The 12345-nt window shown below is 42.9% G+C and overlaps 1 protein-coding gene across 1 annotated transcript in view; it reads left to right on the top strand.

Moving 5' to 3' along the window:
• PTH2R (parathyroid hormone 2 receptor) overlaps positions 1 to 12345 on the top strand; it is a 1143807-nt gene that overhangs the window by 600534 nt on the left and 530928 nt on the right. Inside the window, exon 7 of the mRNA XM_078683683.1 lies at positions 4038 to 4191. Coding sequence (XP_078539809.1) covers positions 4038 to 4191 — 154 coding nt within the window. The remainder of the gene's footprint in view (positions 1 to 4037; positions 4192 to 12345) is intronic.

Below are 12345 nucleotides of genomic sequence, written 5' to 3'. Positions count from 1 at the left end.
ATCTTTCTGATCCTGTAGTTCCTTATCCTGGAGCTGTAAAGCTTTAACATGGGCAGCCTTTCGCTGCTCCTTGTCCGCCAAGGCTTATTCACGCTTCATTCGTTCACGCACCACTTTCTCCCACATACGCACACAATCAAACATATCCTGTCTAGACCTGCGCTGAAACAAACACTGCTCCACATACTGAACCTTTCGTAAATCAAATGACCCATGTAGTGGCCATTGCAATTCAAGATCGGCCTTGGTGTACCTATTCTATAATGTACTATACATAATAGGGGGAAGGCCAAATTTTATGTACATTTCACGATTAGGTGTTCCTTCTGGGGGAGCCGGCTGAGATTCATTTAATCGATAACTGGTACCATTTCCAAGACAGCACATTCCTCGGAGCGTACTAAAAACAAGCATGTCAAAAATATCACGAAAACGTGATATTACACTAAATGCCACTTAATATGTTTTACACATGGTGCGCCGTTCAAACAAATATAAAGTCAGAGAAATATCTCCACATTACCTGCCTATGTGAGGTGCACTCCACATATAGTATGAATCATAGATCCACATGTTAGCTAACTCAAACAAATCCAAAAAAAACACAGTAAGTGTCAGTAGACTACCTTACCAATCCAAAGCTTACCAAAATATTCCAAATGTCCAGGTTCCAACTGCCAAGTTCTCGAATCGTCCAAGTGGTAACTGCACGGCAACCCAACGATCAGGATCTCAGTCAAGGACCGGCACCACCTGGAAGGTCAGATCGGAAGAAAGGGAAAAACACTGTGGGTGCCAAGACTCTGGTCACTCAGTGGCAGTGCGCGTCCAGGGCGAGTTTCCAATCCTTCGTCACGACCAATCCTACGGGCATCCGAGTTGCCGATGAGTCCCTATTCTGGAGCCAATTTGTGGTATTGGGTTTCAACAGACCTACATACTCTGCACAAACTCTCGATACCTTAGAATAGAAGTTGGCATGGAAACTGGAAATGCAAAAGACAAGTTTATTAAGACCCCATGGGGTGGTGGTACAATCCAACCGCACCCTTCGGTAATGTAAGGAGTATCACCCCGAACACTGAGACAGTAGCTTCTTTTATACAGTTTACAGGAATATAAAAAGTAGGCGGTATACACTTTATACAACTTTAGGTACATATAAGGGCATTTTTGGAACATAGCCAACTTGTGGGAGGAGTTTAGTACCACTGGCCAGTTTGGAGAACATTCCTAAGCAGTGACAATTCATTAACCTTAGAGGCCTGAATGTGCATGCGCGGGTTTGACCATTACTAAAAAAAGCCAGTTGCTGGGCAGATCAAATAGTCGTCGAGAGAGAGAAAAGACAAAAGGGCATGCTGACCACGAGGCAGCGCATTCTCTCAAAATGGAAGCCAGGAATACAAAATGGCCTCCAGAATATAGTCAAGCTAACAGTAAAAGCTTGTGTAGCTGAAGCAAATGCTAACCCAATCGCTGTCAAACTATGACAAGGAGAGAGTGCAGGTCGAGAAAAGCTTGGCGTCTACATAGCGGGACGCATGGGGAGTTGCAAGCACGCAAAATGGCGGCTGCGCCTCAGGAGCAAGCCGCGGTCAGAAACGTCAATGAAGAAAAATAGTCGGTAAGCTCACCCCGCGTCTCCGCGACTATATCAAGTCATGGAGAATGTGTTCCGCCGTCGGAAAAAGCAGCTCTCTGACCTTGAGAAGAACTGCGAGCGCCCGGGGCAGACTCGTCTTCCTATGCTTCTCCAGAGCCTCCGAGAGCGGCGTCCATTCCTCTTGGCGTCTAAGCCATGCCTCCAATGGTTGACTCTTCTGCCATCTTACAAGATAAGGGACCATGGGACAAATGTATGAAACAATTTTGCATTAACAAACAATCGCAAAATTGGGCTGTTTGCGAATGCAAAATAATCTTTCATAATGTATGAAAGGCTTTGTGGTCGTAATTGTAGTTATTTGCAAAAATTGTGATTACCCAACATTGTGACTAGAATAGGAAAATTGCAAATTTCCGTTCGCTCAGCAAATGAACCAAGCATTTTCTAAATGCAAGCTGTGCATTTAGAAAAATATTATTGCCATCGACTTCAAGTTAATAACCATGTGCAAATTTAGAAACGTGCTCAAAAATGCATTTTCAAAGTGCTCTGCAACCGAACATGCCGCTAAGGCATGAGTTCGCTTTACATGTGCACATTTTTATTTTTGGTGCATCAGGGGGGCACCATTGGCTTTGTACTACCTAATTTGCAATTACCAGTTAGGCCTTTGGGCCTATAGAAATAAATGGAATAGTATTACCTAATAGTGATTACCTATTTACCAAATCGCACTTTTGTAATGTTAAAGAATCACTAACAGCCTGATTCATCAACGGCCGTTTTGCGTGGCCCTAATAGCGAATCATAGCGACTCGCTATTGAGGACACGCAAAACGGTATTCATGTAGGAATTGCTAAATAAATAGCGATTCCTACATGTTCTTTATTTGCGAGTAGCAATTTGCTACTCGCAAAAAAAGGAATAACTCCCCATTCATTCCTATGGGCCAAAAGGCCCATAGGAATGAATGGGGAGTATCCCTTATTTGCGAGTAGCAATTTGCTACTCGCAAATCAGATAGCGATTTTAAGGGTGCCAGGGGTGTCCAAAGGACACCCTGTAGCACCCCTTAAATGCACATTTGAACAGGTGTTGCGCACACACATGTCCAAAGGACATGTGTGTGTGTAACATGCAAAAGAAAAAAATGCATTAAAGTGCTTTTTACACTATTTTCGCAATTTACCACCAAGTCAGACTTGGTGGTAAATTGCGACCAAATATTGCTATTTCGCAATTTCTAATTGGTTGATGAATTGCATTTAAGGAATCTCTATTAGAGATTCCTTAAATCCAATTCCTCGCAAATATGCGATTTCGGTAATAGAGATTTTTGCATTTGGGATGATGAATCCCAAATGCAAAAATCGCACTCGCAAAGGGCCAGATTCTCAGAATCTGGCCCTTTGCGAGCGCAAATCAGCTTGATGAATCAGGCTGTTAATCTTTGGAGATTCCTTAAATACATAAACTTTTGCGATTACCAAATAACGATTTGGAATAAAATTGCTATTTGATAATTGCAAAATGCATTTTGAATACATGTGGCCCTCAGGGATTCTTGCTGTATTTTTTTTTTTAACAGTTTGACAGGCACTGGTCATTCAGCCCGCCTTACCTCGCGGCTCACTGCCGTGTGATATTCTCATTAGACCCACAGTCACGTTCTCACCTCATTCTGAATTCTCCCCATCTCTGATATGCTCTACTCTATTTGTCCATCACAATTTTCTGTGGCACATTGTATAATCTAGTTCCTCCACCCCTTCCCAGTCCATCAGCAAAGAAACGTGCAAAGCAGGCTGTTCACCTTTACCCTTTCCAGAGATGTGAGTCTGCCATTCTCGGTTTGCATCGATTCAAATGTCAGAAGTCCTTTACGTAAAAAACAGATATATCCATATATAACATCTGAGTAATGATTTTGGATGTTTGTGTTCATTTCTGTTTGTTGGCTATTCTTCATAGGTTTATAATATACATTCTTCTTTTTCTGTTGTGATAACTGAAAAGGAACTTTAGATCCCGACAACATACATTTAGGAAACAGTTAAGAACATTTAGGAATTTAGTTAAAACATATCTTTAGAATCAGTTTCAGGCCTGGGGCTTAGATTGAGGGGGGATCACATTTAACCTTGTATGTGGGGTAAAATGTAAAATAGCCTATTCGCCCATTACTTTGCAGAAATTCCCAAAGCACGTCTTTAATATTTGATGCTATACCAAGCAATATATGTTTCAAAATATCCCTAAATAAAAATGCAATATTCTTAAAAGGATAGCACACAAAAATAATGTTTTTCTCACAAAATGTGTTTTAAATATTCAGGATCTATGACGTTTCATACAGTAAGCATGTTATTGTATGATAGGCTGCGGTTTACGAAATGGTTGTAACAACTTGGACTTGTGTCTACACAGGTGGGGTGCAAGATATCAGTTGTGATGTTTATTTACTTCTTGGCAACAAATTACTACTGGATTCTTGTGGAAGGACTGTACCTACACAGTCTGATCTTTGTGGCTTTCTTCTCGGACACTAAATACCTTTGGGGATTCACCCTCATAGGGTGGGGTAAGGTTCTCCATTATTTTCTCCGTATTCACCTTTTAGTATATTAGTTTGCTAATGTTGAAATTAAAGTTTGAGCTCAATTGCTCCTTTAAAAAAAAAATGTGTGTCTGTTTCACCTATCAACCTTTTTAGTAATTTGTTTATCTTGCTTATTGATAATGTCGGATTTAACATTCACGAAGAGTCAAAAGAAAATCAGCTACACTAAAGTTAACTAGTGTAAGTGAAAATTGCTATGAATACTAATAAGAAAACAACAGTAGTCCAATGTAGAGATTCATTGCAAAATTGTATGTAGCTGCTAGCAGTGGTAAGTAGTACTGCAGTGCTTAATTTGTCATAGAATGAGCACTGGTGCACAAAGCTCTGCTCTGAAATTCGCAGCCGGTGCTTTTAAATGTCAACGCATCGAATCTCAAGGAGGTGCAGTAGTAAATCGATCTAATGGCTCTGCCATCGACTACCTGGCACTGTATCTCTCACCCGTAGGCTCCTGCTTTCTCTATTTGCAATGAGGTTTCCGTCTTTCTCTATTGACTTCTTTCCTCTCTGTGTGTTTTTACGTCTCTTGCTCCCGGTCAGGGTCTGATGAGGAAAAAATATGTTGGTCCCCAAATAGAAAGGTGGGTCGCCCCTACAGACACTACCAGCTCAAATTAAGAACTGGATATGCTTATTGCTAATACTGTTATCCGATAGCAGCAATGCTCCGATTTCGGTCTGGTCTATAGACAAGACCTAAATCAGAATAACTATATGGCAGACTTTTGGGAAAAAGCACAATAAATTTACCCACTGAGGGACTTTAGGTCAGCTTCCATTAGCCATTGTTTTATGAAATCTCATTTTCATTTGAAATCATCTTTAAGTTAGCATACAGAGTGATGCAATAGGCCTGCCTTACTTCAGACATCGTTTTTAGGTTCAGCCTTGGCAGCGTACATGCTCTGTCCGCTGCTTGCTATTGGCTCACTCCTGCATTGTACTTTTTGCCTGGAACCTGATTGGCTGGTGCTCCCCATACGTAATTTCCATTTTATACAGAGGAGCATCAGCCAACTACAGTTTATTTGCGCGGTAAGTGCGTATGTGTTCTGTAGTGGACCACTTATTTTATATATGCCTAGTAAATCATTAAGGCGACTGCTTATTCTGTAGTCCAGTTCTATGTTTAGCATTCTCGTACATTGTGCACGTTATTACAGCTGACAGTATGGTGTGCTGTCTCACTCTTAGTATGGTAAGCTTGTTAATAATTATAAGTGCGGAAAGTGTGCCTTTGTTTCTTATTGACATTGACACACGTCTCAAATTAATTTGTTCTGTTGCGGGAATTATTATACTGTGGGACACATTGTGCTCTCGAACCTTGCAACCCTATATGCCTGCCCGCCGGTTCAGTCTGGTTGAGGGGATGCCGAAGGCTTCACTATTCCGAAAGTTCAGGTAGGGAGTAAGTCTGACACAGCCACCTCCTGGCTCAACCTTACCTGGGACAGTCGCTGCAGAAACGAGCCTGTCTCTTTGTGAGGGCTGTTCAACGATCTAACTCTGCTCTGGTAGGCACCCTTCATTCTTTTATAGACCTCAAGCTGTCCTGTGTCAGGGAGTTTTCATGTGGCTTCTGTCTGTTTGCCTGCCTCCCTCTACCCAGGATGCGGTGTTATGGTCAGAACTTCCGACCAGCTTCTAGTCTCAGAATTGGCTCAACATCATGTGTTTTTGGGCACACCACTTAATCGCACCCCACCTCTAAATAATGAATATGATCTTGTGTAATGGACCTGACAGGCATGTAAAGCGCTCAAATAGATTTGGGTCGAGTTTATGCTACATAAAAACTGATGAAAAATCCACCATCAGATCAAAACATAAGAAAAGAAAACTAGATGCCCATTACCGGGCTGATTTGCACAAAGTTAAATTAAAAAACCTGGATAAATTACGGCTTTTCAGCTTAAATTGTGTGACCTTGGACAAATATTTTAGTTCACTGGAACACTTTTTCTCCATTGCCACATATTAAAGCACTTCAGATAATTAAGTTCAGAATGTCAGTTGTGAACAAGCATTTGCAATGCAATAGGTCTCGCATTTTAAAAACTTTGACATATTGGAATTATAAATGATAATGCCTTTTATTATTGCAGGATTTTTCAAACACCTACATAAATGGAATTGTCATTTACAATACCAACAGGTCAAAATCTAGCACTTGCGAGACCTATTGCATTGCAAATGCTTGTTTTTTATTGCTAGTGTCGTTCAGGTATTCTATCTGCCCACATGGCAGAAATGTTATGTTTGAATGACCATGGCATGTGAGTGATAACTTTTTTTAACTTTACATCTAAATACGTGAGGAAGGGGCAGCATCAAGAGACAAAAGGAGAGTGTCTCAAGGCACCACACAACGTCATTCTTTAATGCTCCTCTGAAGAGCTGTGAGCAGTTCATATGTTGGCAAAGGGTGCGGTAGTATGCAGCAGCATATCTCCTCACATAAAAAGCGACTGCCCCAGCAGATATGGCACTAGGCACTGGAGTCACATCTGAAAGCCTCTCCTGAACTGTGCACGAACTGCACTGCACTGCATCACAACCCAAAAACCCTTTCATTTCGCATCAGCAGAGTGTCGGTACTGAAAACAATGACCCTGCAGGGAAATGTGCCTATAACACACGAGAAATAAGAGTATCCAGAGACCAAAATACCCACTCACTCATCTCTGGATATCTTCCCTGTGGTTGCCCTTGAGAAGATGAACCCAAAGCAGTGGGTCATTTCAGCACACTGCGATGGAAGAGGTGTGCCTTGATGCACCGGATGAGGCCCGCCATATTGCTCCAGCAGCCTTTGATTTTGCTGGAGTGCACTAATGCTGTGAGACACGAAATGCGATGCTTCAGCAGCTCAGCATATAAAGGAGCTGCCTAATTTGTTTTCTTCCGTTTCACTCTTCAAGAGTCAAGATACTGTGGCTTTATCACAATTTTGCCGAGATCTTGCTCTAAAAATTACATTTGAATCTCGATGCACAACTGTCGTTCCTTGGCATGTATGTTTAAACCCATCACCTTTACTGCCCAGTAGGTATCACCTTCCTTCAAGATTTATTTGGCAGTCTATCCGCTGGACTTTACCCCACACTGCTTTTCACAACACAGCATTCGTGAACTGTCCCGTCTGCAAAACGACCTTGACACCAACGTGCTGACCTTCCTGATCACTGTGATGGAAATCAGAGCTGCAGGACGCCCAGCCTGCTCTTGTCGCTTATCACCTTTCTTCACTGTTCAAGCAATCTGAGTCTTTTGCCTCGTCTGTAGAATTTATGTGGCATCATTCCTACATAATTAACTCCACTGCTCTGCCACAGAATACAAATCACAGCCTTTCACAATGTTTGCCCAAAGTGCGTAACACATACGTTAATCAGAATGTGGGGATGAATATGTTCACATTAATATTCATCTTTAAGGTATACAACACTGCAAATTACTTGGGCCCCTTTGGATCTCTGAAAAGGTCTGAGGAAAGCTCCAGGGTAATTCGGACCTTTGTGGATGGTTATCAAGCCTGGTGGCTGGTTCCCTATGCCTCTGCCACCAGTCAGTCAGGGAACCGCACACACTTTCCAGAGCTCTTTCAATGCGCTGGAGCACTTTTTAGGTCTCGGGACCTATAAGCTGCGAAGCAGCTTCCGGTCCGGAGATTTAATGTTAGTTAGTAGGGCAGTTTAGACCCGCCTCTCAGCTCCGTTCGCTTCCATTGGCTGGCTTCCTAAACAGAGGCCAGCCATTGGAAGAGAAGTGAGTCATTCCAAACAAGCCCCGTCTTTTTCGGATTTGGGGGCGTACGTTTTGCTGTTCTTTAGACAGTGACGTTGTCCGTCACTCAGGACAGCAAAACACGCCCCCGAATCCGAAAAATTTCAGAAGCTTGAGGCCGCCATTTCTGCCCGACCGCCAGACGCGACAGACCCTCCGTTGTCCCGATGCTGTATTTTCCGACCATTAGTATGTCATCCTGCCTCGGTTTCCTTCCTTCCGCCTTTCCTTTCTCAGCCTCCTCATCTCCCTGCGCTCTTTCCTCCGCCGGACCCACATCCCTTCCTCCTCTTATGCCCACCCAGACCAGTCCCGCAGCTCTGCGCCTCTCCAGGCACAAGAGACCCTTTAGCACAGCCCGTGACCCGTGTGGGTCAAGGCGCTACTTGTGCAGTGGCTCCGTGAACCGGCTCTTCAGCCGTGTCTTTTTCCTGCCCCCCGCTGGAAGTGGAGTCCGGGGAGCAAGCACTGTTCAGTGACAGTCCGGTCACTTGCATGCAGCGGTCTAACTGGGGTTCCGAAAACACATTCCAGGTAAGTGGACTGTCGCTGTGATTTGAGACATCGCGGCCAAAGGAAAGATCCGCTAGTATGAGACACCAGACTGCCTTGTGAGGGAGCGCCCCCCCTTTCCTCTGCCCGCAGCTCTCCTTAGTCACGCCTCGCCCCCCCTTCCCTCTGCCCGCAGCCCTCCTCCATCCCGCTCTTGTTAGGACTTATTATTTCTGCCTCACAATGTCATCGTTGCTGTTTCACCACTTGCTTTGCCATCCCCTCGCTCTTCTCCTGTGTCGTTGCTCGCCTGTTATTGCCCCGTCCCCCACGTCGTCGCTCAGCAGTTGTTGTTCGTTCCCTGTCCTCCTCCCACATAGTTGCTTGCTTGTTTTAATTGCCCCGTCCCTACTGTAGCAAAGCTTGACCTTCCTGGCTGGATTAACTGAGCATGATTTTATTTAAGGCAGTCCGTGAAAGATTCAAACAAGAACAACCAGATGTACTTTTGATTTTTTTCCACTAATCGCTTTACTGCTGCCCTTAGTTATCGACATTAGCTTACTATTCAAGTCAGTATAACGTGCTGTTTAGGATTCTCTGCATTTTTAAAAGAGCTGTGTGGAAAGTAAAAACGATATCTCTCTTTGGCACATCTCAAACATAACACGAAGATCAACCCCATTCCTGTATAAAGCCTGCTAGCTGGTAACACACATGCACTGCCTCCATGCACTAAAAGAAACCAACAACATTGCTACCTCCTACATTTCACAAGTACCTTAAGAAGAAGAGATAGAAGGGCCATATTCAACTGAAGGATAAAACGTCTAAGATTAGTTGTGCATATGGCAACAGCACATATGGAAACTTCATATACATGTTTTGCCCCCATACAGCATAGTGTGAGGTTCCCACCACAACCAGTTACATTTACAGGCAGAAAACGGACTAAAGCAGGGCCACTTCATCCGATGACATCCTAAATGATGAGACGTTCAGAGCGAGCGTTGCGAGGGCTTGAACAACATTTCAAACAAGGGGTTCATTTTCAGCTTTTCAAGCCCCTGGCTACAAAGGGTTAGAACGATTTTATTTCTGGGCAAAATTGAAGGTTAGGTCCACATAATCGAGCGTAATTTCTAGGATAAAGAAGAACCTGGATTATGTTTTCACTCAATTTTACAACTCTCATTTTTTTCATGTATGCATGTTTTTACTTCTTTGGTTGTTTGTTAGGGATTTGTCATGCTCAAACGTTTTGCGAGCACAAAAATCTACTAAACCTTCGAGTTTTGCAGCAATGGTATGACTGAAAATCCAGAAGCTGGAAACAGTGACTGGGGATTGGAAAACACTAAAACTGTGGTAAAGCCAATAGGTCTCAACTAAGCGAGAGTTATTGACTTTGTCAAAGTTTTGTTTAGCCATGTTGTACAGCGGTGCACCTGCTGTGCACCATGACTGAAGGTAAAGGAAAAAAAAGTGCTGTGGTGCAACCAGCGCTAACTGCCTCATACTAATTGTTTTACTGATGTAAGAAGGCTCTCACCCCTTCACTAAGCGAAGCTAGATTTTTTTTTTTGAATTCATGTACTATTGACTGTAAAATTATGCAAAGTATTACCTAATGCCTACATAACTTTACAATTCTGGGTTCAAAACATTAAACGCCTCTTAGATTACAGATTAATACTTCAGTAGGCATATAATGAGCTATTAGTCACTTTGTAATTTGCTTGTGAATAGTTTTCAAAATGTGCTGACGGGTCACCTTCGCATTCGACTTTTATACAGCTGCACCAAGCAACCTAGAAGTCAAGCATATATGGACTGGAATTATTTGGAAAATACAATTGATTGTCAGAGGTAACCATCTATTTCAGAGAAAATACTTCTTGTAAAACATAATAAATCGATGTTTGCTTCATTTTATTTTGCTCTTCTGGTCTTTACAAGTTTTGTAAATAATTGGTGTTCGTATCACCAAATATGATGGTACCAATTTAGTAAACTGGGAAGGAGTTGGCCCTTCGGAAATTGAACTCCTGATTTACAGATCACAGAATATAACAGCGATATTAATTCAGAGACCAACAAAATAATATGTACACTACATCATAGCATATTCCTGTGTAAACAGCAGAGTAGTACAAAATGATTGAGCCACAATCTTCGATATTTAGTGAGGGGCCACCAAAATTTCATTTAGCGTGGTTGCTTCACCTGTACACAAGTCTTGAGCCAAGTGTGGGGCCTCTGATTGGTGGGCATTGCTTGTGTTATTGTGGGCACTGCTTGTGTTATGCTCATGTTTGTAAGGTTAAGTAGGTCCAGTTCGAAGTATTTTAATTTTTTGAGAAGCATTACCTGAAACTTGAGGACATGTTAACTCCTCATGGACATTAATTCTACAAATAGTGTAATCTTTTCAGCAAGATTATTTTAGTTTCTCACAAATACTGCATCATTTAAATGCTGTATGGGCCAAAATCATAGAATCGATGATTGCAGCATAGCCTTCAAGGTTTGTTTCCAACCCCAAACTGAACGTCGAACAATTTTAGCAGCATCTTGATCTGGCATGGCATTTTCAGCTCTACATAGCACTCAATCCTATGCAAATTTAAGTCATTGATTTACATGGTACAAGATCCAGTGTAAACCCTAGGGATCTGGCATCGGTGGTAGTTTTTATCCTTTAAGCTCCTTAGTCACAAGTCAGTCTCGGGACTAGGGCTACTGTTAGGGCTGTTTGGTAAAGTTAAAAGTTTGGATACAGGTTTGTTATAAGAATACACACTTTGAAATGCCATGTCCCTTTACATACTAGATACAGGCATAATTTATATATTTGGTCACAATTATATACACGTTCCTCTATACTCAAAATGAAAACGTGATTGTAACAGTCCTGCACCCTGTAGAACTTCCAAAGCGGATTGCCGCATTTAAACCACAGAAAAACTACTTTTCTATCAACACCAGTTTTAGAAGATAATATTTATTACCTATGGTCGCTGCACCCCGGCTCAGCCAGCACTGTATTATGGTTCCACACAGGGACCTCTAGTAACATACTGCGATTCTGCACCCTATTCACACCGCGCAGGAGCCTGGCTCTGTATATGCGAAAGCTGGGAATGATCAGCAGCTGAGCACACAAGTGGCTATTGTCTCTTATTATCTATCGAGGCTTAGGTTTGATTAAGCGTTGTTACGAGTGCTTCTTCGAAAACACAGGGTGTCTCTTTCACACGATTTAAAGCCAGCAATTAAGCCACGATATAACGTGCCGTATTGTTAAAAAAAGCAATGTGTATGTACATAAGCGGCGTTCATTTATGTTCACAGTACCCCTTGGTGTAAACAGAATGGATATCGTTAAAACTCTGACTGTGTTGTCCCACTAGCATAGACCCATGCACACACGTACACGACAGCCACTTTAGGCACCATGGTCTCTCAGTTTGCGGTCGATCGCCAGCGCCCCTTCCTTGACCCTGCAAGCTTCCCCCATGCACCCTGGCTGCCCCCTCTCCCACATGCGCGAGTCATGAGCCCACCCCTCCCGCATGACTCTGTCCCTAAGAATCGCACCCCGTGCCTGACCAACACCTCCTGTCCCTCCATGAATACCCCACCTTTGATGACCTCTTCCTCTGAGCCTGAACGTCAGCCCTGACCACTGGTCATCCCTTAGCCTGAGGATACAGTTTATTGCCCACTACTTTATGCACTTGTCTCTCTTGGAAAAAGCTACTATTGATCATGGCCACCCCACCCCCTGAGATTCGATCAGGCACACACATTCCAATGGAATCAGCAGAA

This window comes from Lissotriton helveticus, chromosome 3_1 (genome assembly GCF_964261635.1).
Source record: "Lissotriton helveticus chromosome 3_1, aLisHel1.1, whole genome shotgun sequence".
NCBI classification, from domain to species: domain Eukaryota; kingdom Metazoa; phylum Chordata; class Amphibia; order Caudata; family Salamandridae; genus Lissotriton; species Lissotriton helveticus.
The sequence above is the reverse complement of the archived record's forward strand: the minus strand, read 5'-3'. Positions and strand labels throughout refer to the sequence as shown.